Consider the following 27,055-nt stretch of genomic DNA (forward strand, 5'->3'; position numbering starts at 1 on the left):
TTAAGAATCCCTCCTCTACAGTATTGTTCCTATTGGACTTGCCTAATCTATAAAAAGTTACCCACAATTACAGCCGTTCCCCTATTGAACATGTCTTTAATTCTTTTTAATGGCGTTGCCAACTTCACTCCAATAATTTTTTTTTGCGCCTTGGTGTTTCTCAGCTCTATCAACACAGATTCCACATTGTCTGGGTTTACTCACAATTGTATTAAATTTCCTCTTTAACAAGCAATGCGACTACCACCTTTTCCTTTTTGGCTGTTCTTTCCTGGGCACTGAACAGCCCCGCCATGGACTTGCACAATTAATTCATTCACTTTACTGCAAATGCTCTGCATACTAAAGCACAAAGCCTCAAGGCTCATCCTTGGGATTTGTAAACATTCTAACAATTCAGCTTTATCTTTATTACATTGTGTTAAGGGTGCGACTGGAAAAAACAAACCAACATTTGAGACTGTTCACCTGATACAAGGCACACAAAATATTCGTCCCATCTTCTTTTCTTCAGATGCTGACTGATCAGCCATTTTGTATGCAAAGTACACAATAGCTTTTTTCCATTTTCAAAAATGAACTTATATTTGTATCGCACTTGACATGACCTCAGGCCATTCTAAAGTGCTTTGGAGATGATAAACTACTTTTAAAGTATCACGATTACAATTCTGCAATATTTAATCATCAGTTCATGACATGGGTATCTGGTCACTAACAGCTGACAGCAAGTGATTAAAGAAATACACACGTAAAAGAATAGTCACACCTGATCATTCAGTTGCCGGATAGTCTTTTCAATGTGTGGCAGTAATCCACGAAATGTGAACTCCTGAATGAACTGTCTAATTCGATCATGATCAGTCAGTGTTAAACTGAGTCCATGAGCAGTTGCGGTGTTTTGTTTGATTGAATCATTCACCATCTCAGGCTTTGGTCGGTTAGGACCATCAAGTCCCCCTGACTTCACAAGACCATCCTCCTGAAATAGATGGGATTTAAAGTCGTTTGGAATTCGATCTGTTAAAAAATGAGAGCAAGCAGTTAGAAACATTGAAAAAAAAAAGTAAGGCATTCAGCCCTTTAAACCTGCTTCACCATTCAATATGATCACAGCTGATCATCCAATTCAGTCCCCTGCTCCTGCATTTTCTCTATACCCTTTGATTCTTTACAGGGCCAACAGCTATAATCAATCTCTTATTAACCTCAACCGCTTTCTGGTGGCAGAGATTTCACAGGCTCACAACTCTTTGGGTGATGAACTTTCTCATCTCAGTGCTAAATGGCCTACAGTGCATCGTTAGTTCCTGACAGTTAGTCTAAAGTTCTGTAGGCTCTAACAAAACCTCCCTGCTCTAATCTATGCCTCGATAGATAAAGTCATGCCTTAACAACCCTATTAACTTGTTCAGTCACCTTTAGGGATTTGTAGACAAGCCCCTACCCAAGTTTCCTAGTGCTCTTCCATTCATTGGTACAGTGTTAAATGAATACTCAATGTCCTCTGCTTCTCAGATTTACTTCTTGGCCCCTTACTGGGCCTGCTCTTTGCCACCCCTTAATATCCTTGTAGAGCATCTGGTGACTTTCTCTAATCTTGTCCACCAGTGTTTTTCTTACCACTCCTTTGCTCTAATTACTTTCCGAAGATTTCTCCCTTCCACTTTCTATATTGCTAAAGCCTCCATTGTTTTGCTTCCTTGGTACCGATTGTACATCTCTTTTCCTTTTATCCAGTCTTAAATACTTAGACGTCCATGCTTCTCTGGGCTTGTGGCTCCTACATTTCACCCAAAAAGGGAACACTTGGGCCTGAACTCCACCCCATAAAATCTCCCACTGTTCTGCTGTGGATTTACCATCAAGTATCTGTTTGCAGTTACTTAGACCAGATCCTGCCTTGTTTGAATACAATCTGCCATACCCCAATCCAAAACCCTGTTTTGCAAACCACCTTGCTCCTTTTCCAAAAGAAATTTTAAAAAAAAACAAAAAAAAAGTGTTATGGTCACCATCACCTCAAAAATCTACCTGGCTTTGTTCCCCAAACTTTGGCCCAACACTGCATCATTTGTAGGGCCACCTACATGTTGATAATAAGCAGCTCTCCTTTCATGAAATCTGCTCTCTCTAAACCCTTCATAGTACGATTCGTGCAATTAATATTGAATTTCCAAAAGGCATTCAGTAAAGTATATGTTAGGCTACTTAAGAGGCCAATGTATTGGGGGCAGCATATTAGCATAGTTAAAAGACTATCCCAAATCTGTCTTCTATTAGTCAACCAAAGGTGGACAGTAGCCTGTAACTAGTGAAATACCACAGAGATCAGTGCAGAGGCCACAATTATTTACTATAATGATTTGGACGAGGCAAGCAAATATACCAGTGCCAAGTTTGTGATAGCACAACTGTAAGTAGAAAGACAAATGGGGGAGGATGACAGAGTCCACAAAGGAACATACACAGGTTATGCAAGTGGACAAAAACTTGGCACATTTAATACATTGTAGGAAAAATGTGAGGTTATGCACTTTGGCAGGAAGAAGAGGAACTTTGATATTATGCAAATTTCGAACTTTGCATCAAGCTGCAGACAAAGGAATTGCGGTGACCTAGCGTATGAATCACAGAGTTAGAATACAAGTTCAGGAGGTAAGAGGGAATTCAAATGGAACGTAGGCCTTCATTTCAATGGAATGGAATCTAAAAATAGGGAAGTCATGCTAAAACTATACATGTCACTAGTTTGGGTAGTCACCAACTGGAATACTTTAAGACTATATTTCAAATAAAAAAAGGACCAGGAGGTGGTCATTAAGCCCCTCAAGCATCATGGCTGATTTGACATCCTGCCCTTTCCCCGAAACCCTAGAGGCTGAAAAGATCTCAGGAAAGCAGGACAGTCATACTGGCCTCAAAATGTTCAGTTTCTTTCCACAGATTCTACCAGACCAGAGTTTCCCCAACAGTTATTATTTCAGATTTCCAGTATCTGCAGTATTTTGCTTTTGCAGAAAACAGGAATAACAGCAGGGCATTCAGTCCCTCAAGAGACACTATAGGAAGATAAATAGGGAGAAATATTTCCTGTCAATGGGTCAACAATCTGGGGCAGTTTTAAAGCCAAGCTTTAGAAGGAATTTCAGGAAAGTTTTTTCACCCAGAGAGTTGTGAACATCTGGAACACTCTGCCTAAAAGGGTGGTCGAGACAGCAACCACAAAGACATTTAATAACCATTTAGATGAGCACAGGAAACACCAAGGAGTGGCAGATGGAGTTTAGTTCAGATAAATGTGAGGTGCTGCATTTTGGAAAGGCAAATCAGGGCAGGACTTGCACATTCAAATGGTAAGGTCCTGGGGAGTGTTGCTGAACAAAGAGACCTTGGAGTGCAGGCTCATAGTTCCCTGAAAGTGGAGTCGCAGGTACATAGGACAGTGAAGGCAGCGTTTGGTGTGCTTGCCTTTGTTGGTCAGTGCATTCAGTACAGGAATTGGGAGGTTATGATGTGGGTGTACAGGACATTGGTTAGGCCACTATTGGAATACTGCACATAATTCTGGTCTCCCTGCTGTAGGGTGTTGTGAAACTTGAAAGGGTTCAGAAAAGACACAAGGATGTTGCCAAAGTTGGAGGGTTTGAGCTATAGGGAGGGGCTAAAAAGACTGGGGCTATTTTCCTTGGAGCGTCAGAGCCTGAGGGGTGACCTTACAGAGATTTATCAAATCATGAGGGGCATGGACAGGGCAAATAGCCAAGGTCTTTTCCCCAGGGTGAGGGAGTCCAAAACTAGAGGGCATAGCTTTAAAGTGAAAGGGGAAAAGATTTAAAGGGGCCGAAGGGGCTTCTTGCTTACACAGGACGGTGCACGTGGAACGAACTGCCAGAGGTGGAGGCTGGTACAATTACAATACTTTAAAGGGCATTTGGATGGATACGTGAAAAGGAAGGGTTTGGAGGGACATAGGTAAAATGCTGGCAAATGAGACTAGATTAAGTTTGGACATCTGGTTACCATCAGGTTTGGCCAAAGGGTCTGTTTCCATGCTGTTCAGCTCTATGAATATGACTGGTGCAGACACAGTGGGCTGAAGGGCCTCTTGCCATATTGTAAAAGTTCTAAGATTCTATTATTTTAAGCCTGTCTCAGCATTTAAAAGATCAAACAAATGTATTTCAATCACAATGCCATTTTTACATACTATCCTGATAGCTTTAACAATATTTCAATCTCTGTCTTGAGTATATAACAAATTGAGTTCCATAGTTCTCTGGGATACAGAATTCCAAAGATTCAACATCTTGTGGGGAAAGAGGGAAGGCATGTTTAAATATTTTAGTACATTCAAAATGCTATATAAACGCAAGTTATTACTGCTGCTCTGATGTACAGAAAAAAATCTCCTATATAAATTACTTCAGGCCTACATTCCAGTCACTCATCCCATCCCACGATTATGATCCAAGGGCATTTTGCAGACTTTAACCCTGTATGTACTGGCTGTTTATTGAAGCAGTCAATATCTCAGGGGAAGACAATAGCAGGATAGTATTAACATGGTAACTGATGGTGCTTAAAACCTCTTCCTCAAAATACAACATCACTAATTCTAAGGGAGGATGAGCAACAAGCCAAATAAAACCATTTCTGGTTGGATTTTATTTTGAGGAAAAAAAGTTGGATAGCTTTCTGATTAATGTATGATTAAGAGTTTAAGACAAGCAAATTCTGTTAATCTCAAGCAAATATACTGAGAATAAGCTTAGTTTTTCTGTGTTTCCATAGTAGTTACATGGGGAAAATAAACTGCATCAGGCTTTGAAACTGTTCACGAGTCATCATTTAACAGGATATTCCACTTAAAAGCAATTATCTTGTCAACCACATTTTAGGTAACGCTCTTCTTTGTATCATCTCCTATGTTTATGTTTTTAAAGCTTTGAGAAGGTTTTCTTGAAGGATTGCAGGACACTGGATAGCCACCAGTAAAGTACAAAACAGTAATCTAATCAGTGGACTAAAATAACAGCAAAGCACGAGTTGTTTGTGATTGTCAGCTGACTCTGAAATCCAATTCTTTCTGGATGTTGACCTAATATTGGTGGTTATGTCAAAGTTGTTACTTAGTGCTGTGGTAGATTCACCAATACATTTATGCTAGTGAACTGTGCACTGCTTTTTGAAGAGCAATTAAAACTACTCTGTACTTGAACTGGCTCCATTAAAAACCCTATTCAATTACCTCCTGTTCATCTCTTTTAACCAATACCAATAGAAAGGAATAATTTGATTAGGGATAGTCAACACGGTTTTGTGAAGGGTAGGTCGTGCCTCACAAACCTTATTGAGTTCTTCGAGAAGGTGACCTAACAGGTGGATGAGGGTAAAGCGGTTGATGCGGTGTATTTGGATTTCAGTAAAGCGTTTGATAAGGTTCCCCACGGTAGGCTGTTGCAGAAAATACGGAGGCATGGGATTGAGGGTGATTTAGCGGTTTGGATCAGAAATTGGCTAGCTGTAAGAAGACAGAGGGTGGTGGTTGATGGGAAATGTTCATCCTGGAGTTCAGTTACTAGTGGTGTACCTCAAGGATCTGTTTTGGGGCCACTGCTGTTTGTCATTTTTATAAATGACCTGGATGAGGGCGTAGAAGGATGGGTTAGTAAATTTGCGGATGACACCAAAGTCGGTGGAGTTGTGGACAGTGCGGAAGGATATTGCAGGTTACAGAGGGACATAGATAAGCTGCAGAGCTGGGCTGAGAGGTGGCAAATGGAGTTTAATGTGGAAAAGTGAGGTGATTCACTTTGGAAGGAGTAACAGGAATACAGAGTACTGGGCTAATGGTAAGATTCTTGATAGTGTGGATGAGCAGAAAGATCTCGGTGTCCATGTGCATAGATCCCTGAAAGTTGCCACCCAGGTTGATAGCGTTGTTAAGAAGGCGTACAGTATGTTACGTTTTATTGGTAGAGGGATTGAGTTTCGGAGCCATGAGGTCATGTTGCAGCTGTACAAAACTCTGGTGCGGCCGCACTTGGAGTATTGCGTACAGTTCTGGTCACCGCATTATAGGAAGGATGTGGAAGCATTGGAAAGGGTGCAGAGGAGATTTACCAGGATGTTGCCTGGTATGGAGGGAAGGTCTTATGAGGAAAGGCTGAGGGTCTTGACGCTGTTTTCGTTGGAGAGAAGAAGGTTAAGAGGTGACTTGATAGAGACATACGAGATGATCAGAGGATTAGATAGGATGGACAGTGGGAGCCTTTTTCCTCGGATGGTGATGGCTAGCACGAGGGGACATAGCTTTAAATTGAGGGGTGATAGATATAGGACAGATGTCAGAGGGAGGTTCTTTACTCAGAGTAGTAAGGGCGTGGAATGCCCTGCCTGCAAAAATAGTAGACTCGCCCACTTTAAGGGCATTTAAATGGTCATTGGATAAACATATGGATGATAATGGAATAGTTTAGGTTAGATGGGCTTCAGATAGGTTTCACAGGTCGGCGCAACATCGAGGGCCGAAGGGCCTGTACTGCGCTGTAATGTTCTATGTTCTATGTTCTAATACCAATCTACTCCCAGATTACAGATACTGCTGTTTTTGGGGGGAGTATTCTATGTTCTACGTCATCTATAAAATTTGAAAATAAGTCTATGCTCTTCACCTTTGGATGATCTTAAATTTAAGTTTTTTTGTTATTGCTGCATTAAGTAAAGAAAACAATTTCTCCATCTACTTTGTTATAACATTCATATGAAGCAGACAGGGTCATTTGGTCCAACGTGCCTATACCAGTGTTTTTGTTCCATGAGTGTCTTCCTGCTATTTACTGTGGCTAAGCTCATAACAATGTTGAATATGTTTAGTCATATTTTCTCATCATCCTTTGGCTAAAATGGGACAAAATGCAATCAGTTCTTCTAAGCACAGAATTATCAGAGGCGGCAGGGGCGATTCAGCCCATCACGTCTGCACCATCTCTCAATGAGCATTGTGACTTCATGCTGTTCTCCTGCCTTTCCCCCCCACAGTCCTAAGAAGTTTCTCTTTAAATGATCACTGAACATAACTCTGAATCTCAGCATCATATACTCTAGGTTTAAAAGTTGCTCCATGTACAGGTGACGGTTGTGAACTTAAATCAGATCAGTCTTGATATTAACAAGGACAGAGCAAAACAAGCTCAAGAGGCTAAGTGGGCTAATTCTGTTCCTAATTTGTACGTTTTAATCTTCACTTGCTGTTGTGAAGAGGAAATACAAGGATATATAAAGCTATTACTTTAACAATCATGTGCTTTCAAAGAACAGTCCTGAATCAGACGACAATCTTGTATTTCTTCGAATGCATTTACCATTGATTGAACTGTCCAATCCATCCAGCTCTAGTGCATTGGTACTGTTTTCTTTATTCTTGTCGACAAGCGGAACGAAGCCATCTTCACAGATTTCCTTCAAGAAGGAAAGTGATGAGACAACTTCAAAATATTCCCAATTTAAATTAAAATCCAAGATGTTAAAAATTGGACACATTTTTAGAAACGTGCAGTTCAGAGATGCCAGGATCTGGGTCAAAACTTGTGGGTTGAAGGTTCTCTCTCAATTGATTACAACATTATTACTTTATTCTAGCTTTAAATGGTTTGGACATCAGTAGAGTAAAACAGCAATTCCACTTTGGGCCATAAGGACAACGCAAGATAGGATTTTACTCTGGAGTAGGTCATGGTGCATCCAACATCTGCACCTACATTAAACGAGTAAAAAAGGTCTAAAAAAAGTGAAGTCACTGTTGTCCCTCCAGACAATAGCACTGTTCTCTCATTAGAAAGCAACAACTGGTAATGGTTTAAATCAGAGGGTCACCAAACCTCAGGTCAGGAGAGGTTAAAAGGAAGACAGTCCTTTATAGTAACCTCAGCTAGTGCAGGAATTGTACCCACTGTTTTGACATCCCTGTGCATCACAAACCAGCTGCTCTAGCAAGCATGCAATGAAGTTGGAAAATATAAAGTGAATATTGGTGTATTAGAAACAAAACTGACAGCACAAGTTTTAAAACTACTTCACTGCGAGAGAGAGAGAGTATTAAAATGTTGTGATTTACGTTGAACATCTCTCCATTCTACCACAGCAGCATGGAAGCTCTTCAACTGCTCTCACCAACATTTATCACTACCAAATTAGCTGGTGACTTATTTCAATGTTATTCATGGGGATTTACTTCCATAAAACTGACTGCCTTATTTGCCAAAACCACAATAACTACACTTAAATTACTTCACTGGCTGGCAAGTGAATTCAGCTGCCCTAAATCAGTCTTTCAAAATATACACACCTGGTTTTGCAAATTATTTCGATTCAAATAGTGACTCCAAGGGTCAGGGATCTGCTCATCTGTTCCACTTGATGGTAGCCGTGAGTTAAATTTCAGCAAATAGCACCCCTGTGACCCATATCTCTGTTTCATTTCTTCATAAACAGATTCCGCTCTGCAGGATAAAATTAGAACTCAAAGATAATGGGTTGAGTCAGAATCATTACTCTAACAGTCAAACAGAAATTAAAAATGTGAAATCAAATATTAAACATGTTTGAATGTAAGAATTTCTGATATTAGAGTCTTCAACCTCAACAAAGGAAGCAATGAGATTGATGCAAAAGGTGGCCAGAGTGATCGGGAAGCACGAAAAGATTTGACCGTGGACAGATGGCTGGTACTATAATGCCTATAAACAGATATGCACTCTTGAGGCACAATTATCCAAAAAGGAGAAGTGTATCAATTGTGTTTATTGAAAGTTAGAGACTGCGTTAGTTCCAAGGAGTGGCTTATAAAATGTCAGAAGTGTCACGGTAAATTAGAGGGTGACGACCCTACGAAGGACGGCCAAGTAACTTATAAGGAAGGGAAAGAAAAAAGTATACCAATGCAAGCAAGAAACAAAAAGGCAAACTGCAAAAGCTCGATTAATAACGTGATAGGAAATAGATGACGAAGGGTAAAATGTAGGCCTATTACAACTGAGAATAGCCAAACAGAAAAACTGAAGGTATTTTGCAGCTATCCCAACAGAAGATGATAAAACCTCTCAGAAATAGTACGTGACGTGAGGTCTTGTGTAATTGAAGAACTGAAAGAAATTAGTGTTAGTAAAGAGGTCTCACTTGAAATATGAGTTGATTTGAAGGCTGTTCAGTCTCTTGGACCAGATGAGCTATATTCAGGAATGTTGAAGAAAGCAGCTAAAGAGACAATGGATGCAGGAGATTCCAGAAAGGTTCCTACTCACTGAAAGGTAGCATGTGTAATCCCACCATTTAAGGGATGAAAAGTAAATTGGAGAACTACAGTCTGTTAGCCTGAAGTTCACAGTAGGAAAATGTTGGAATGTTAGAAGATAATGGTACACTTGGGCAGTCAACATGGATGAGAGAAAAGGGAAAATGTCTGACAAGCTTGCAAGCTTTTGAGGATATTATTTATATTTATAGCTTGGAGCAAGAACAACCTGTGAATGCAGTACATTTTAATTTTCAAAAGCTCTTGACAAAGATCAAGAGCAGGTTAGTAAATAAAATTTTGGACGACTAGATTAGCGTGGATTGAGAATTGGTTAACAGACAGCAAGTAGAAGAAAGAAACAGATCATTCTCAGAATGGCACGCTTTATTCGTGGGATAATTAATGCAAGGATCAGTGCTAGGTCCACAAATCAAGTTGGATTTGGGAACCAATTTTAAAGAAAGATTTCCAAATTTGCTGACGGCACCAAACTGACTGGGATCACAAGTTGTGAGGAGGGTGCAAGGCAGCTTCAAAAGGACTTGGATTGGCTAAATGAATGGGCTAGAATATGGTTGAGGGAATTTATTGTAATTGTCTCAATTTATTCACTTATGCAAGGAAAAAAACAAGGCATATTATGTCTTAAATGTGAGGGGTTAGTTAGTTTGGATGTCCTTATCCATGATTTGCTGGTATAAAAATGCAGGAAAGAATTAGGAACACAAATAGTCTGCTGGGCATTTATTTCAAGGGAGTTGAAATGCAATGTCATCTTGTTGCAGTTGTAAATAGCCTTGGTGAAACCTCACCTGGAGTACGGCTTTGGTCTCCTTATTTAACAAAGGGTGCACTGGCCATACAAGAATGAGAGAGGTTTACCAGAATCCCTAGGAGTGGTGGAATGGTTTTGAAGAAAGATGGAGGAAACTGGGTCTGCATTCCCTATACTTTCAAAGAATGAGAGGTGATCCCATTGAAACTTGCAAAATTCTGAGCCTGACAAGGTAGCTATAGATAGGATGCTTTCCCTGGCTGTAAAGTCTAGAACGATGAGTCATGATCTCAGGCTAAAATGAACTTGTCAAGACCAAGATGAAGAATTTCTTCACCACAGAGGCGGTGAATATTTAGAATTCTCTATCCGAGGGGGCTGTGGAAGCTCAACCCATGAGACGAGATTCAAAAGATTGAGACATGAGATTCAAGACAGGAATGGGGCAACATGATGGCTCAGGGGTTAGCACTACATCCTCACAGCACCAGGGACCTGGCGTTTGATTCCACCCTTACGTGACTGTGTGCAGTTTGCATGTTTTGCCTGGGTTTCCATCAGGTGCTCCAGTTTCCCCCCACAATCCAAAGACGTGCAAGTTAGGAGGATTGGCCGTGCTAAATTGCTCACAATGTCAAGGGATGTGTAGGTTAGCGCATTAGCCATGGGAAATGCAGGGTTACAGAGATGTGGTAGGGGGATGGGTTTGGGTCGATGCTCGGTATGGACGTGTTGGGCCGAATGGCCCGTTTCCACACTGTAGGGATTCTATGGAAACAGATGATTTTTTTCAGACTGATGACATGAAGGGATATGTGGGAAAACAGTGTTGAGGAAATGATCAGCCACAATCTAGAATGGGCCTAGTCCTCTTTTCTGTTTATTTGATTAAATCTGACCGACGATTGAGGCACACGGTGCTATGGACCAAATGATCACAAAATTTAATTCAAGCAAAAGGCAGCCAATCTATTACAATATGAAGTGTTTCAAATGAATTTCTCCTGCACATGTGGACGTGAATTCACAATGTGGAGTTGCTGGTGTGGCCTGAACAAAGGAGCTATACTCTGAAAGCATGTGTTTTCAAAGAAACCTGCTGGACTAAACACTGGTGTCATGTGATTTCTGACAATAATTCAAGCAAAAAAACTTTGTGCTAACAGGAGTAGCCCACATAATCTCTCAAGCCTGTTATGATGCAATGTATAACAGAAATAATTCAATATGACATCTCCTCCAGAATCTCTCCAATTGAGTTCCTTCAAATCAGGACATCAATTACAATTGGAAATGGAGCATTTTTCTCATTTATTTTGAAATGCAAACTCTTTAGGCATCTGGTCTAAAGCACTTGATTAGTAACTTACCAACTGTCTTTCTTCCATTGCAGAAAATACTTGGCTCAGTGTCTTACAAGTTACTGCCACTAATTCTCAACATGCATGGGGTGAAGGTAAAATAAAATCAACAGCACTTAAATAGGCAGGGAAGATAATGGTTCCTGATAGGTCACCCACCATCAGGTAAGAGTAGACAGTGCCCAGTGTCCAAAATCTCTTCAAAGAAGAGCAATACAACACAAATACAGACCCTTTAACCCTCCAAGCCTGAGCCACCACATTTTGCCCTTCCATACCAAAACTGTCCTCACTTATAAGACCCATAATCTCTATTCCCTTCCTATTAGTGTATTCATCCAGGTGCTTGAAAGCTGCCACTGTGTCTGCTTCCACCACCTCCTCTGCCAGCGCATTCCAGGCACTCACCACCCTTTGAGAGAAAAACTCACCCCCTCCTTCCCCACCCCACCACCATCTCCCCCCCCACCCCCCCACCCCCCGCCATGCCCCTCGCACCTTGAACCGGTGTCCTTCAGTAATTGGCCCCTCCACCCTGGGAAAAAGCCTCACACTTTCCACTCTATCCATGCCATTCACAATCTTATAAACTTCTATCAGGTCGCTCCTCAACCTCCTGCGTTCTAGTGAAAACAAACCTAGTCTATCCAACTTTTCTTCATAAAGAAAAGCCCCCATACCAGGCAACATCCTGGTAAACTTTTTCTGCACCTTCTCCAAAACATCCACATCCTTCTGGTAATGTGCTGACCAGAACTGTACGCAATATTCCAAGTGCATCCTAACTAAAGTTCTTATGCTGCAGCTTCATACTTGTCTATACTTACACTCAATGCCCCCTCCAATGAAGGCAAACATGCTATAAAGAACAGCGTGGAGCTGAAGGAACACAGCAGGCCAGGCAGCAGAGGAGCAAAGTTGACATTTCCAGTCAGGACTGTTTTTAGAAATGGGGTGGTGGAGAAGAGCTCAGGAATATAAGAGAGGGGAGGGGTGGGGCTGGGGGAAGGTGGGATGGTGATAGTTGGAGTGCAGGTAGGGAGTGGTGGGAATTGGTCAGTGAGGTGGGAGGGGTGAATAGGTGGGAGAGATTATGGGCAAGTTGTGTCAGGTCAAGGAGATGGGGATGAGAGGGAAGGTTGTAATGGGATGAGGCTGGGGGTGGGGAGATTTTGAAACTGGTGAAATCCAAGTTTAGGACATTGGGCTGTAGGCTCTCGAGGTGGAATACGAGGTGCTGCTCCTCCAGTTTGCGGGGAGCATCATTGTGACACTGGAGACAGCCCAGGATGGGCACGTCATCCAGGGAGTGTGGTGGGGGGGTGGGTGTTAAAATGGTTCACGACCAGAAGGTGGTGTTGTTTATCACGAACAGAGCGCAGATGCTCTACAAAACGGTCTCTGAGCCTCCGCTTGGTCTCACCAATGTAGAGGCCACATCAGGAACAGCAGTAGCAGTAGACAAGTTGACAGATGTGCAGGTGAACCCTCGTCTAATGTGGAAGGTTTGTTTTTACTACCTTATCTACCTGCGCTGCCACATAGTGATGTGGACCTGCACATCCAGATCGCTCTGCATATGAATACTCCTAAAGGTCCTGCCATTCACTGTATCATTTCCACCTGTATTTGACCTTCCAAAAACACATCACCTCACGTGTCCAGATTGAACTCCATCTGCCATTTTTCTGCCCATGCCTCCAACTGATCTATATCCTGCTGTATCTCTAACCATCCTCTCACTATCCGCAACTCCACCAATCTTTGTACCCTCCAAAGCTTACTAATTAGACCAGCTACATTTTGCTGCCTGTCATTTACATAGACCACGAACAACAGAGGTTCCAGCACTGATCCCTGTGGAACACCACTAGTTACAACCCTCCTTCCACAACTACCCTTTGTCTCCTGCGACTAAGCCAGTTCTGTATCCATCTTGCCAGCTCACAACTGATACCAAAGATCCCTCAAACCATCCTGCAAGCGAACCTCAAGGTAAGAGTGGGAAAGGCAGAAAAAAAATTTTGTAAGATTATAATTTCTATACATAAAATGTGACGTGGACACGCTGGTGTTGGACTGGAGTGGACAAGGTCAGAAGATTTAACAGCATCTTAGGTTTGTTTAATGCATGCTCATCAGTGGTGTGACCCTTGGATCTTGTATTTATAAATTCTGTGCATCTGATACTACCTCTCTCACTAACACCTGGAGGAGGAGTGAGGCTCCGAAAGATCTATACATAAAGGCAATGTGCTGAAAGGTCTCTAGCCCTGGAGCATTTTCCAAAAAAAAAAAAAACACAACAACCAAACTGCCAAATGGGCAAACACTTCATTCTTTCAAGAATCTTCCAGTACCACGTCATGATGCAACCAAATATACATAATTTTCCACGACTGACTCACTGCCACTAGTACCACTTCAAATGGTGCAAGGTAGCAAACTGCAACAGTACCCAATACAGAAAGGCCAAGCACAGATAGTTTCTAACTATCCTTACTGATGGGGCTGTGCTTTAACTGCTGGAAAAGGACTCTGCAGTTACAGCTTTGGGAAACTATTGTACCAAGGATTGTTCTATCAATATGATCTGTTATTGTCTTTTCTGCAACCGAGTACTCAGCATTTCAGCACAGGGTACAGTTTTCTCAGGGTGTTTCTAGGCCGTTCCAGATGTAGACCACGCTTCACATAAAGGCAGTTAAGTGTAACTGACTCCAACACCATCTCTTTGTTTGAACCCATATTACCCAATTCTAGAGTTTGAAAGCAATTTTTAATATTTGAAGAACTGGCCCAAGGTCATATGTAATAAACCTTACCTTTGTTCCTCCCCTTCACTCACATCATGTAATAAAACATAATATTTTAGTGTATTTGGAATGAACCACTTCGGGAAGGAGTAATCACTGCTATGTTGAATACGATGTTGCTCTTGTGATAATTTCAAAAACTGGTCCACTGGGTCAGAGTCCCTCGATGAGGCCACAAGCATGCCTTACAAGAACATTAAGGAAAACACGACAACAATTTCAGCCCAATTTCCTAAAATGTAATGAACTGATGAACCACCTTGATTCAACCCTTAAGGATAGAGCAGAATTATGTTTGAGAATTCAAGGCCACCAATTCTTGCTCAAACAACATCCATATCTAGGAATAAAAACCTAAAAAACTGTGGACGAGTTCTGAGGAAGGGTCACTGGGCCTGAAACATTAACTCCGATATCTCTTCACAGATGCTGCCAGACCTGCTGAGGTTTTCCAGCAACTTCTGTTTTTGTTCCATACCTAAGGCTTGGAGATTTGGCCCTTGGCCTTTCTGCAATGACAACGTGGACATGCCATATTTACAATAAGTCAAGCTTGTATTACACGAAAGAAAGGTCTTATTCCACTCCATGTTTTGTAGTGCTTAGCATCTCAAGCAGAAGGAATTACTTCAGCCAACGTGCAAGAAGTCTAGTATGAATAAGGAAGCTAGGTGAATGCATCAAGTCTGAGCCTCACAGGAGACAGATTTCTTAGAGATTTGCTGTCAGCAATGGCTGAATTGCAACACATGATTAATTGAGAAGGTTGAGCACCAAACCTAGACTGACAGGAGTGCTGCACTCAAGATGAAAACATTTGCTGTTTTAAACAACAAAGGTCTCCCTGATGTTCTGATCAATGTGTATCCCTCACCCAACTTCACAATAATGAAAAAATTTGGTTGTTATCACAGTGTTGCTTGAGGAAAGTTGCAGTGCACAAAATGGCTGCTGCATACACCAATGTTCTTGCTCATGAGTATCCCATACTAAGGGATATTGGCTTAGTAAAAGATGGTATATAAATGCCAGGTCTCTTTGTTTGATGTCCTTTTTCTGAAGGACTTAGATCAAAAGGTCAGTGATAATATACCACGTGTAATTTGCGTTCAATTTACATCAATGACTGTCCTCAATCAATCAAGGTGGCTAAATTTGACCTCTAATCTATTTAGATTTAAACCAATTTAAACCTCTGGGTATGTCAATATTCAAGTCGTCTCATTTCGACAATTATGCTGGTTCTTTTTTAAAAAATTCATTTACAGAATATGGGCATCACTGACTGGGCCAGCATTTAAATCGCCCCATCCCTTCCCAGCAGAAAATACCAAACCTAAAAATTGTTTCAGAGAAGGGTCTAGGCCCGAAACGTCAGCTTTCCTGCTCCTCTGATGCTGCTTGGCCTGCTGTGTTCATCCAGCTCTACACCTTGTTTCTTAAAAGTTGTCCAACTAAAATTATTTCCTGCACATATGCTATATCAAGTCCTTTTTGTTTTAAAAATAGAGAGTGTAGGAATAAAAGCCTGATCTTACCTTCTTCCCCACACCCCACCCACTCCAGAAACAGGAACATTTCAATGAGAACTGCAAACATGCATTATATAAAATAAGCTGAAACGAAATGTAGAAGTAAAACTTCTGGTCAGACATACCAATGAACAGTTTAACAACCATTTTGTATTAATAGCACAATAATCAGGAATAATCACTTGTTATAAACAGCAAGCTCGGGTTTTTCCTAGACAAAAAACGTGCATAACTTATTTTAACAAACGTTCAATTATCAACTAGCTTTACCAGAGATTCAGTGCATCTGAAAATATTTTTAATGTTAAATAATGAGATAAGGCGTCGCTAGGAATGCAGACATCACCAATGGTCCCAAGGTGGTGATGGGTACGCTACCTTCTGTATAACTGGAGTGCCTTGCTAGGTCATTTCAAAGGATTGCCAAGAATCAAACACATTGCTGGAAGTCTGAAGCACATGAGCCAGATTTGGTATATTTCCTTCCCAGAAGTGTACCAGATGTGTTTTTATAATAATTCAGCAATTTCATGGCTTGAATTCTGTACCTAATGACTGAGCTAAGTGTATCAACATTGAGTTAAAGTAGATACTAATTGAGAATATCAGTAACTTTAAAACTAAAAGCTTGAGCCATTTAATATTTTTTTAGAAGTGAGACTGTTACTTTTAAGCTGCGCACAAACACCTGAATTGCAGTCAAGACCCTAAAACATAACAAATAGGAACAAGAGTAGGCTGTTCAGCCCATCAAGCCTGCTCCATCATCCAATGCAATGATGGCTGATCCAATGACATGCACGTACACTTACCTGCCTTTCCCCCCAACCCTCAATTCAGACCAGAGCAGCATTCCCCTAATTTTGAAATTGTGCCCCATTGTTTTACATGCACTAGCCATGGAAACATCTTGCTTGCGTTTACCCTGTCTATCCCTTTAAGTATTTTGTAGTTTCAATAAGATCACCTCCAATCTTTGAAACTCTAGAGAATACAGGCTAGTTTTGCCCAATCAATCTTCCTAGTTCAGTCCCACCATCCAGGGACAAGTCTGGTGAACCTCTGTTGCACACCCTCAATGGCCATCTCTTTCCTGAGATAAGGAGGCCAAAAGAGCGCACTACTCCAGATGCAGTCTAATCAAGTACCTAAACAACAGAAGCAAGACCTCACTACTCCTGTTTTCAAATCAGCTTGCAACAAAGACCAATAAGCAATCAGCCTAATAGCTTGCTGCACCTGAATGCTAACTTTCAGCGACATACAAGGTGCGCTCACATTATACTTAGCCACACAAACAGCTCCTGACTCTGCATTAAGCTTTCAACCATCTGTGCCATTGATGAGATTGTCCACTTCCAATTCTGCCCTGTTCATCTGCTGCTGAGATCATCACTATGCCATGTTACATCTAGACCTGATTATTCCAATGTTTTCCATTCCCATCTGTCATAAACTTGTGCTCAGCCACAACTTGACCTCCATTACTTATCCTGGCTCATGTAAAACCCCACTCGCGTATCTCCAAGCTTTCCCTGATCGACTTCAGCTCCCAGTCCAAAATCATCTCAATATCAAAATTCACCCCTCTGTGTAACCTTCAATTTCACAAACTGACAGATTTTAGTGCCTGCCAATTCTGGCTTCAACTGTGTTCCAGAAGTGAAGTGCTCTGCCAACAGCAGCTAAGCTTTCACTTACATAGACCCAAATCTCCAGAACTCCTGCCCCAAGTTGCTCCTCAGCTTTCTCAACCTTTACCTAGTATGACATCAGGTTAGAGATTCAAGTATATTTTAAAAATCAAATTTTTTGTAAACGTGGATTTTAAATTTTGAACCGATGGTACAAGTTTGTGCGTCTGAGGGTTTAATGATCAGCTTGTGTTTTTGTACTCTGATTTATTTTGAAACAGTTTGACGAGAGAAGCTCGAAGACCGAATGGATTTCTGTGTACATTGAGAGAGTTTACCAGCAAATAAAGTACCAGCATTGTACATTATGCTTTCTGATGGAAGATTCTGTTTTAAAAACATGGGGGGAAACGTTCACGGCTGGGATAGAAATTTCAGTTTTAGTTTATTTGAAATACCTACAAAGTTTTAACTGAAGATGGACAGGTAAAGCAACTGCACCCGAGAAAGTAGAGGATAGCTTGATTTATTAAAAAAGTTCTCAGCATAAAGGGATATAGGGATTGTTCCAGATCATAAGTGTTTGGGTTAAAACTCCAAAGGGATTATTTGAAGCTGAGAAAGTTTCATCATGCAGAGATCATAAAAAAGGAGATGCATTCTGTTAACAGCTCTAAAAAAAGTCTGATTTCAGATTTATGGGATTATATTTTTACCACATGCTTCAAATTTTTAATATTTATGCAGAATTTGGCTTACTCTATTTTATCTTCATTTCTTTTGCCTGTACCACATCTTCAATATTGCATACTTCTTTTAACTAATTCTTCCATTAGTTAAGACCAAAAAAAACAAAATCCATCAAGCCAGATTTCACTCTGGGATCGGACTTTTCCGGTAATAACATCAGCTGTGATCATACACTTCCTCTGGTCAAACCTTTGATCATCTAGCACCAGATACACTCTGGTGGCTTGGTGCCTAACTTGGTTGGTTAACGTTTGAGAAGTGTGTTTGGGAGTTTTATTAAGTTAAAGATGTCAGATAGAAGCAATTTAACTTCTTTCTTCATTGCAAACATACAGCCTTTTTATTGGTTACACTCAATTATACAAAACATGCTTATAAGCAGCAATGGTAGGCCATTCAGCCTCTCAAGCCAATTCCACCATTCAATAAGATTATGGCTGATCTGACTGCAACCTCAAATCCGCATCCCTTCTATTGAGAAAGTTTTTTTCCAAAACCTCCCGAGTTAAAACTATTTAGACTCTGCTTCCACAACCTTTTCAGGAATAGCGTACCAACAGAAAAATTGGCTCAATCTGTTTTAAGTGGGTAACCATTGATTGTTGACCAGTTACTCCTTGTTCTAGATTTGTCCACAGGAGAAAATATCCTTCCCTCCGATTCAGGATCTTTTAATGTTTAAAGTGTTACAAACAATGGATGCATCTACCCTCCTTGAACTTGACAACACCTCTCCGATCCTCAATTTGTAGCAACAATACATTTTGTACAAATGTGTGTATCCAACCCATCTATAATCCAGAAAAAGGATACAGGCCAAATAGTGATGTAGAAACTCGTGGTCGGATGGAGACATTGATTGAAAGAAGCTTTCTCTATAGGCCTCAAACCAGGGAGTGGTAGCTAGAAGAGTACAGAAATTAAAACATAAAAAGACCATTAACACTAATTCATTAATTTAAATATTTTGACAGAAACGATAACTACTAGAAAACATACTTTACAATTTGTGGCAACAAGCTGAACTTTAGGTGTTATGTGCTATCATTCATTCTGACAGAAAAAGTATTAACAATTTTTTCCACAGGTGAAGACACTTATCTTGTGCTCCATAAAACAGAGAGGTGGGAGCTCCTGTGGTGCAGAAGTAGAGTCCCTAACCCCGGACCAAGAGGCCCAGGTTCAAGTTCTACCTGCTCCAGAGGAGTGTAATAACATCTGAATCGGTTGATTAGAAAAACAGGTTAATTTAAAAAAAGTGTTTGCAAGAACTTAAACCCTAAGGAAAGCTTCAAGAATTATTCACCAAAATCAAAAATGATCAGTTGAATCCATCTGAAAAGGGGCCAACTGGGGTTATGCAACAAGCATCTTTAATATGAACTTTCCAAAGTGCTTCATAAAATATTTCCGGACAAAGTCTAACAGGTAACCAAAAGCCCAAAAGATGTGTGTTTCGGCAGCCTCTTAAAAGAACAACACAACCGAGGGGTTTAGGAAGTGAATTCCTTAACTTGGAGGCTAAAAGCCTTGAAGGTCAAGATAAAGCTGCTAATGAAAAAAGTAAAGCAAATCAGGGAAGCACGAGAAGCAAAAACTTGATTAGAATCAGAATGCTGGGATGGTTTTGGGGCTCCATGCATTGGGAGCAATGTTCCGTTTGAGCTGCATGGTCACTCAGGTTCTGTGCAATACTTGTAGTTCCAGCAGCCACTGCACAGACCTTGGAGGTCCATGAAGTGGCAGGAAGTATTAGAACAAATTCAGGTTGAGAGAGGCAAGTCAATGTAGGAATTCACCACAAGGATGAGCAGCTTACTTTTGAAGCACAGCTAGAAGAACGGGGACCAATGTAGGTCAGCGATCAAAGGAATGATAAATGAGAGCCCGTATACAGGCAACAGCCAATTTTGACCTCAAAAGTCAAAGCTCTGTTTATGGAACGGTTGAAAATTCCTAACTCTTATAGCTAAACACAGTATCACTTCTACCCAATAGTCACATCAGTTTCAGGGTTAAGTATGCAACATCAACAACTGCACATTTCACTGCTTAATGAAAATCTATTTCTCAGCAGTGTTTTCTCAACACCATGTCGTTCTTAGATGAGCTTTCATTCCCTAGGAAAATGAAATCTGAACTTAGCAATGTGCACTTCAATAATTACATAATCATGTGATGAAAATAATCCAGACAGGTATTCCTATGTTGCTGGCCCCATTAAGATAGAAAAATAAAATTATACTAATCGCAACTGCATAGCCGGAGTTCAATATTTTGTCCACTGTTTTACTCCAAGACTTGTTAATTAATAGTACAAGAAATATGTAATTAGATTACACTATAGCATGTAAACAGTCATAAGGGTCTTCAGCAAGACCTTTTTTAAAAAAAATCCTAACTGTAATAGCACTGAATCACGACATAAATATATTGTTCAAAGTATATTTGTATTGGTACAATTCCACAAATTAAGCAAGTCACCCAAGTCCATAACTCATACAAGAGTCTCAGTATCAAAGTGCTGACAAGCTAATCAACAGAGAACAGCAGCAGGTGCACAGTGTTTTTTTAAAATCTAATATCCATAGATTTTTACCGACGCGCAAGATACAGCGAAGAGGGGCTTGAGGCAATAGGATAGCACCTCCCAGCACAGGTAATATCTAAACCATGTGAGTTAGTTATGTAAATGAATTCACAAAAGATCTGACTGCAAACTGGAGGAGCCCTGGATTCCTCATTTTATCCAATTTGAGAATGCCCATGATTTGCCACTGTTCGTCTTTAGCACGATAGGCCAGCCACATTTATACTGCAGCGACCTTAAAGGGCTTGTTGCCTGCTGGGATGAGCCAGGCACAGATCTGTTTAATCTATAAGGAACACCAATGTTTCTGCCCAGCAGAGCACATTGCATGTGAACTGTTCTGTCCCAGTCATTTTTGTTGTAGGTGTAGAAATTCTAGTCTTTCAGCATTTCAAGTGATTTTGGATCTTTTGTAAGCTAGGTTTAACACAAGAATAAGCTCTTGCTCCACTGATATTCAACTGAAGTGTACAAAAAATGCTTCTCTCCTGTGTCAGATCAGGCCTTCACTTCAGATGCAATTATGGAGGTTCATAACGTACTATTTGGGTTCTAAATTGAGAGAGATGGGTTTTTGGCTTTCAATTCTGTGCAGAAATTCTTAACGGTCAAACACTTCAGCAGTGGATAAAGACTTAAGGAAACCACATGACTTAGATTAAGTGACTGGACAAGCTGCTCAGTGAGATAATCAAAATGTTTACTAAGTTGAGATTTTACAACATTGGGGGAGAAGTGTTCAGGGACCACAAGGTTGAGTTGAAAGATCCATATCCGCAGCTGTGCTAATCAGCAATCTCAGAACAATCAAAGTAGCTGGAAAAAGCTCCAAGTTTCTTGGAGTTCAATGAGAAAAGACTGTTAGCCTTTGCCTATCAAGGAGAGATAGTGATGATGAGAATCACATCCAGTCAGTCAATGTGTAGAGATTCATCGATAGGTAACACTCACAAACTCATCAGCTGAGTAAGAAATTGAAACTGAAGACAGGAGTGATGCTGCACTGGGGCTGAAGGACAGAGGAGAAAAGTACTGAATCTTTCTTTTTGCTGTTTACAAGATCTTAGAGCTTATAATGCCCCTGTTCTCCTGCTTTTATTGTCCCCCACCAATATTCAGTCATACAGCAGTTCAACTAGTCCATGCTAAACATAGTCCCAAACTAAACTAGCCCCCATGCCTGCTCCTGACCCATATCCCTCCAAACCTTTCCTATTCATGTACCTATTACAAAATTTAAAAGGTATTTGTACTGTACCCACATCCAACACTTCCACTTGCAAACAATGTAAAAAAAACTGCCTCGCCATCTTTATTACAGTGTCCCCCTCCCCTCAAACGTGCCCACGAGTTTTGAATTTCCCCCATCCTAGGGAAAGGCAACTACCATTAACTATTTTATCAAGTCACCTCTCAAACTCTGACACTCCAGTGAACAAAGTCCCCATCTCTCCAGCTTTTATAAGCCAAACCTTTCATACCCAGCAACATCCTGGTAAATCTCTTTTGAACCCTCTCCAGCTTAATATTATCTTTCCTAAATCTGGGCGACCAGAACTAGACACAGTATTCCACAAGAGGCCTCACCAATGTCCTGTACAACCTCAACATGATGTCCCAACTCCTATATTCAAAAAACTGAGCAATGGAAGGCAAGTGTGCCAAACTCCTTGTTAACCACCCTGACTATGCGTGACACAACCATACATCGGGGAAACCAAGCGGAGACTCGGGGACCGCTTTGCAGAACACTTACGCTCGGTTCGCAACAAACAACTGCACCTCCCAGTCGCGAACCATTTCAACTCCCCCTCCCATTCCTCAGACGACATGTCCATCCTGGGCCTCCTGCAGTGCCACAACGATGCCACCCGAAGGTTGCAGGAACAGCAACTCATATTCCGCTTGGGAACCCTGCAGCCCAATGGTATCAATGTGGATTTCACAAGTTTCAAAATCTCCCCTCCCCCCACCGCATCCCAAAACCAGTCCAACTCGTCCCTGCCTCCCTAACCTGTTCTTCCTCCCACCCCAAGCCGCACCTCCATCTCCTACCGACCAACCTCATCCCGCCCCCTTGACCTGTCCGTCCTCCCTGGACTGACCTATCCCCTTCCTAACTCCCTACCTACACTCACCTTTCCTGGCCCCATCCCCGCCTCTTCGACCTGTTTGTTTCCTCTCCACCTATCCTCTCCTCTATCCCTCTTCTATCCGCCTCCCACTCTCTCCCTATTTATTTCAAAACCCCCTTCCCCTCCCCCTTTTCTGATGAAGGGTCTAGGCCCGAAACGTTAGCCTCTCTGCTCCTATGGTGCTGCTTGGCCTGCTGTGTTCATCCAGCCCTGCACCTTGTTGTCTCAAAAGAATTACATACCTGAGCCCCTAGGTCCCGCTGTTCTCCAAGGCCCTACTATTAAATTGTACAAGCCCTAGCCTTGTTTTCATACCAAAATGCAATATCTCATTTATCCAAATTGAATTCCATCTGCCATTTTTCAAACCATTGACGCATTTGATCAATATCCCTTTGAAATATGAGAAAACTTTCTTCACTGTCTACTATGCCACCAAATTTTTGTCAACCGCAAACTTCAAAACACTGAGCAATTCTGCAAGAAACAATTTTGCATAAAAGGGAATTTTACTTTTCCAAATAACATCCATATTGCTCAATACAAACCAACAGTGCTGCCACTGCAACAAAAACAGCAGTTGCTGGAAAAGCCCAGCAGGTCTGGCAGCATTCGTGAAGGAAAAATAATCCGTTAACGTTTCGGGTACGGTGACCCTTCCTCAGTGCTGCCACTGAATGAGTTATGGTATGAAAAAATAGTATTGAGTGACTTCATCCTCAGTCTCAACATCAGATAAATAATAAAAAAAAGTGATATTTCAGAGCACATGAACCACGTCAGTTGCTATATTCACAGTGCTCCTCTAACTTGTTTTTGATATGGATGAGTACCTAGCTATTATACATTGGGCAACTCTTCCACTTGGAAAATTCTGTTCAAACTGGGAGCCATGACTTGGCATTGTCTCTAACCAGTCACCAGCAAAAATCAAATTCTCTTCAGACTCAAACTTGCAAAGTCCTCAGCAAACAAATTTCAAATCCAAGTAAATTCCTGGATTGATTGGATTTGTACAAATACGTCCATCAACTTCTGGAAGTAATATTTCCCAGTCCATTATCCCCGAAGGGAATGTTGACAGCATAATTATATTGGTCTGAATTTTGCCATCAGCACTGAAAAGCACTTACTGCTGACGTCAAAAGAAAGTTGTCACAAACAAACAGCCATCTGCGTGTTGTGATTTTTCTTTGCCCATCAGAAAATTAAAAATCTGACGTGATGTCAATCTCCAGGCATCCAGCAACAGGGTTGTCAGCAACTCAACAAAAAGTTGCACGAAGAAAGCAAGTAAAGGACAGCAGGGATCTTTCACACGTAATTTTAAATTTCAGATGAGAGAATAAATTGCTGATTTTATATTTCTATTAGTTTTGCATAAATACAAAGTGTAATGTTATGATCTCAGCTGATGGTAAGACTGGAGAAGTCAGATCCGAGAGACACACCTGGCCAGATAGACTGAAAGCCTTTTTTTGGTATTGTGAAGATCAGTCACTGAACAGTCACAAGATGCTAATATACTTTTCAAAAAACATTAATGTTGATTACACAAAAGCTATTATATTATGGAACTATTTGAAGTGATCTTATTACAAATATCACAAGCAGAAGATTCAATCCTTTTGCTCTAACATTACGGACTGCCAAAGCTGAACGAACAGTCATCTTCTCTCCGCACTGAAACTCTCTGCTCAGGTGGCATGGCTATAAACTTTCTTTGCTACAAATCTCTGCATTCCCTCCAATGCCTTTTTTTTGGTAAGGTCTTTTGTGCAAACACTTAAACAAGCTAACTCCACTCACTTAAGTATCTTTAAATTCAACTCAAGAGCTTATAGGACGTCTTCCTTTCATACTTCAAAAGCCTTGCTGCTGGGTTTCTTAACTTCAGGTTTCTCCCCCACTCCCAGCCTTACTGCTTGGGCTGATCACAACAGCCCTTTATCATCAAGGATCTTTCTCTTTGACCAACACTGTTTATATCCGAATGAACTCACTCCTGGTCTCCTTTCCCTCTGAGTTATAAAACACAAGTCACATACTATCATGATTTCTTAGAAGTCATGTCATTTTTAAGACACTGTCCAAAAGTGCTTCAACATTTTAAAAAAAGTCACAAACCTAAAAACTAAAATCCATTGTGCCTCCATTTTAGAACCCAAATCTCAGACAATAATGAGTCACAAATCACAGTCGAAATTTGACATTCAACAAGTAAGATGAGCATTTCTTGGCCAAAGGGGATGCTTTGCAGTAACTGCAAACATTGCACAACTTTGCTATGCCACTGCCTCTCTGATGTACTATGTCCCTGGTCTCAATCCAGGGTAATTGCACCACAGCAGCTGGCGGAGTTTAAATTCAATAAATCTTGAATTGAAAGTTAGTCTCAGTAAGGATGACCATGAAAGTTATGGTGTAAAGGGTGCAACTTTACTAGGTTTTGCAGTGAGATTAATAGTTCTTATCAATTCAGATTTCTCTATTGCAGGAAGCCCATTTTCAATTACCAGCTGATTATAAAATATGAATTGGTGTTCTTACACACTATTTTCTAAAGTTTTGTTAGTTTCAATGAAAAAAATGATGGCAATGAAGACTGATAGCTTCTCCATTAAAACCAGTGCAAAATACAGCCCCCTGCCCCAATGTAGACAGCCTACCTTACAGCACACAGCTTATGCCTTGGTTCCAAGATAGTGACAGGGTAGCAGAGCTGCGTGCAGGCTCTTGCCCGAGGTTCACCCACTCCCACCTGCTTTCTTTCTTCCCTTTTCACTTCATCTCTTTCATTTTTCTCTTCCTTCGCAGGTTAGCTAGCACAGCAGTTAGAGTGGCAACAGCCTCCCAGCAGGTGGACACAGCACATCCTGGTGAGTGAAGGCGGCGGCAGCAGCGACAGCAAGGTCATTCTCCCAGTGTTCAGGGCCGGCAATGCCAGCAAGGTGGAGGAGGGATTGCAGCGCAGGTTAGTGCTGCTGGTGAGCCAACTCAGGACTCATTGAGGCAGCGGTGGAACAAGGATAGACCCTCTTTCAGTTACATCTTTTTACTCTACCCTTAAACTTTTCAAAATAGTGCTGGATTGTGGCAACAGTTGAAGCTTTCCACTGCATTTTACTCTATTATTCATTGTAACATGAAAGTGACAAAGTCAAATTTTAAAAAACGACATCCGAGGATAGCAACCTGAGCAGGACTCTTGGCACGGCCATGGTCTGGCTCAGCAGCAGAGCCAGGGATGCCTGGTTGCTGTCGGGGCAAGCGCGGGGTCACCTGGTGCTGGCGAGGTGGTGACAGTGGCTGCAGCAGCAGCGGCAAGGTGCTATGCCTGGAGCAGGGACTCCTGGTTATCAGCAAGGTGGCAGGAGCAGCTGGTTGCAGTGAGGTATAGAGTGATGGCGCCTATAGAGTGGTGACTCCAATGATAGGGAGTCCAGTGCAGAAGGCAGCTAGGTGGAAGGGAGATGGCGTGGCAGGTGTTGTGCCACTGGTGAGCCAACTCAGGACTCGGCAGAGGTGGCATAAGGAAGATAGACCCTCTTTCAGGTTTCTTTTTAGTTTTAAACTCTCATTCATTGTAAAATGCAAGTGATAATAAGTCATTCAAATTCAAAAAGCAAGTTTTTGAACACCAAATTCTCTCATCTGGACACAGTATGTTATTAACAGCTTACTTCAGCAATTTTCTTCAATTTCTAACCAATACCACTTTTCTAAAAATGGAGAGTCTTTTGTTGTAACCAAGTATTTGAATACCTACTTGGTTACCTGGCCATCGGTATCTTTCCAAGCCTATCCCCAAGCTGATTAAGCTTCCAGTATTTCTTTGAAATTCTTTGTGCAAGTGGCTTGAGACAGTCCAGCACTAATGGCATTAAATTAAGAATTACAAGACACTGGTTAAGTGCATTTTCATTCTCAAGGCCACCTCTCATTCTCTGCAGTAAAAAAGGAATTCCACAGAATCTTGGCCCTCCAGGGGGGAAATAAATTCCCCTCAACTTGTTATAAATAGACAGGCCCTTTTCCAAGATAAAAACCGAAAAAACTGCGGATGCTGTGAATCAGGAACAAAAACAAAAGTTGCTGGAAAAGCTCAGCAGGTCTAGCAGCATCTGTGGAGGAGAAAACAGAGTTAATGTTTCGGGTCTGGTG

The 27,055-nt window shown here is 41.3% G+C and overlaps 1 protein-coding gene across 1 annotated transcript in view; it reads right to left on the reverse strand.

Annotated features, from left to right (window-relative positions):
* Positions 1–769: 769 nt before the first annotated feature.
* The window catches only part of LOC125488390 (trafficking protein particle complex subunit 8-like), a gene marked incomplete at both ends in the record, with an annotated part of 35,785 nt that continues 9,499 nt past the window's right edge, over positions 770–27,055 (reverse strand). Inside the window, 5 exons of the mRNA XM_048621427.1 lie at positions 770–1,020; positions 7,368–7,464; positions 8,351–8,504; positions 14,260–14,434; positions 18,980–19,069. Coding sequence (XP_048477384.1) covers positions 770–1,020; positions 7,368–7,464; positions 8,351–8,504; positions 14,260–14,434; positions 18,980–19,069 — 767 coding nt within the window. The remainder of the gene's footprint in view (positions 1,021–7,367; positions 7,465–8,350; positions 8,505–14,259; positions 14,435–18,979; positions 19,070–27,055) is intronic.

The sequence above is a fragment of the Rhincodon typus genome, unplaced genomic scaffold (genome assembly GCF_021869965.1).
Source record: "Rhincodon typus isolate 14 unplaced genomic scaffold, sRhiTyp1.1 hic_rhity00000653, whole genome shotgun sequence".
NCBI classification, from domain to species: Eukaryota; Metazoa; Chordata; class Chondrichthyes; order Orectolobiformes; family Rhincodontidae; genus Rhincodon; species Rhincodon typus.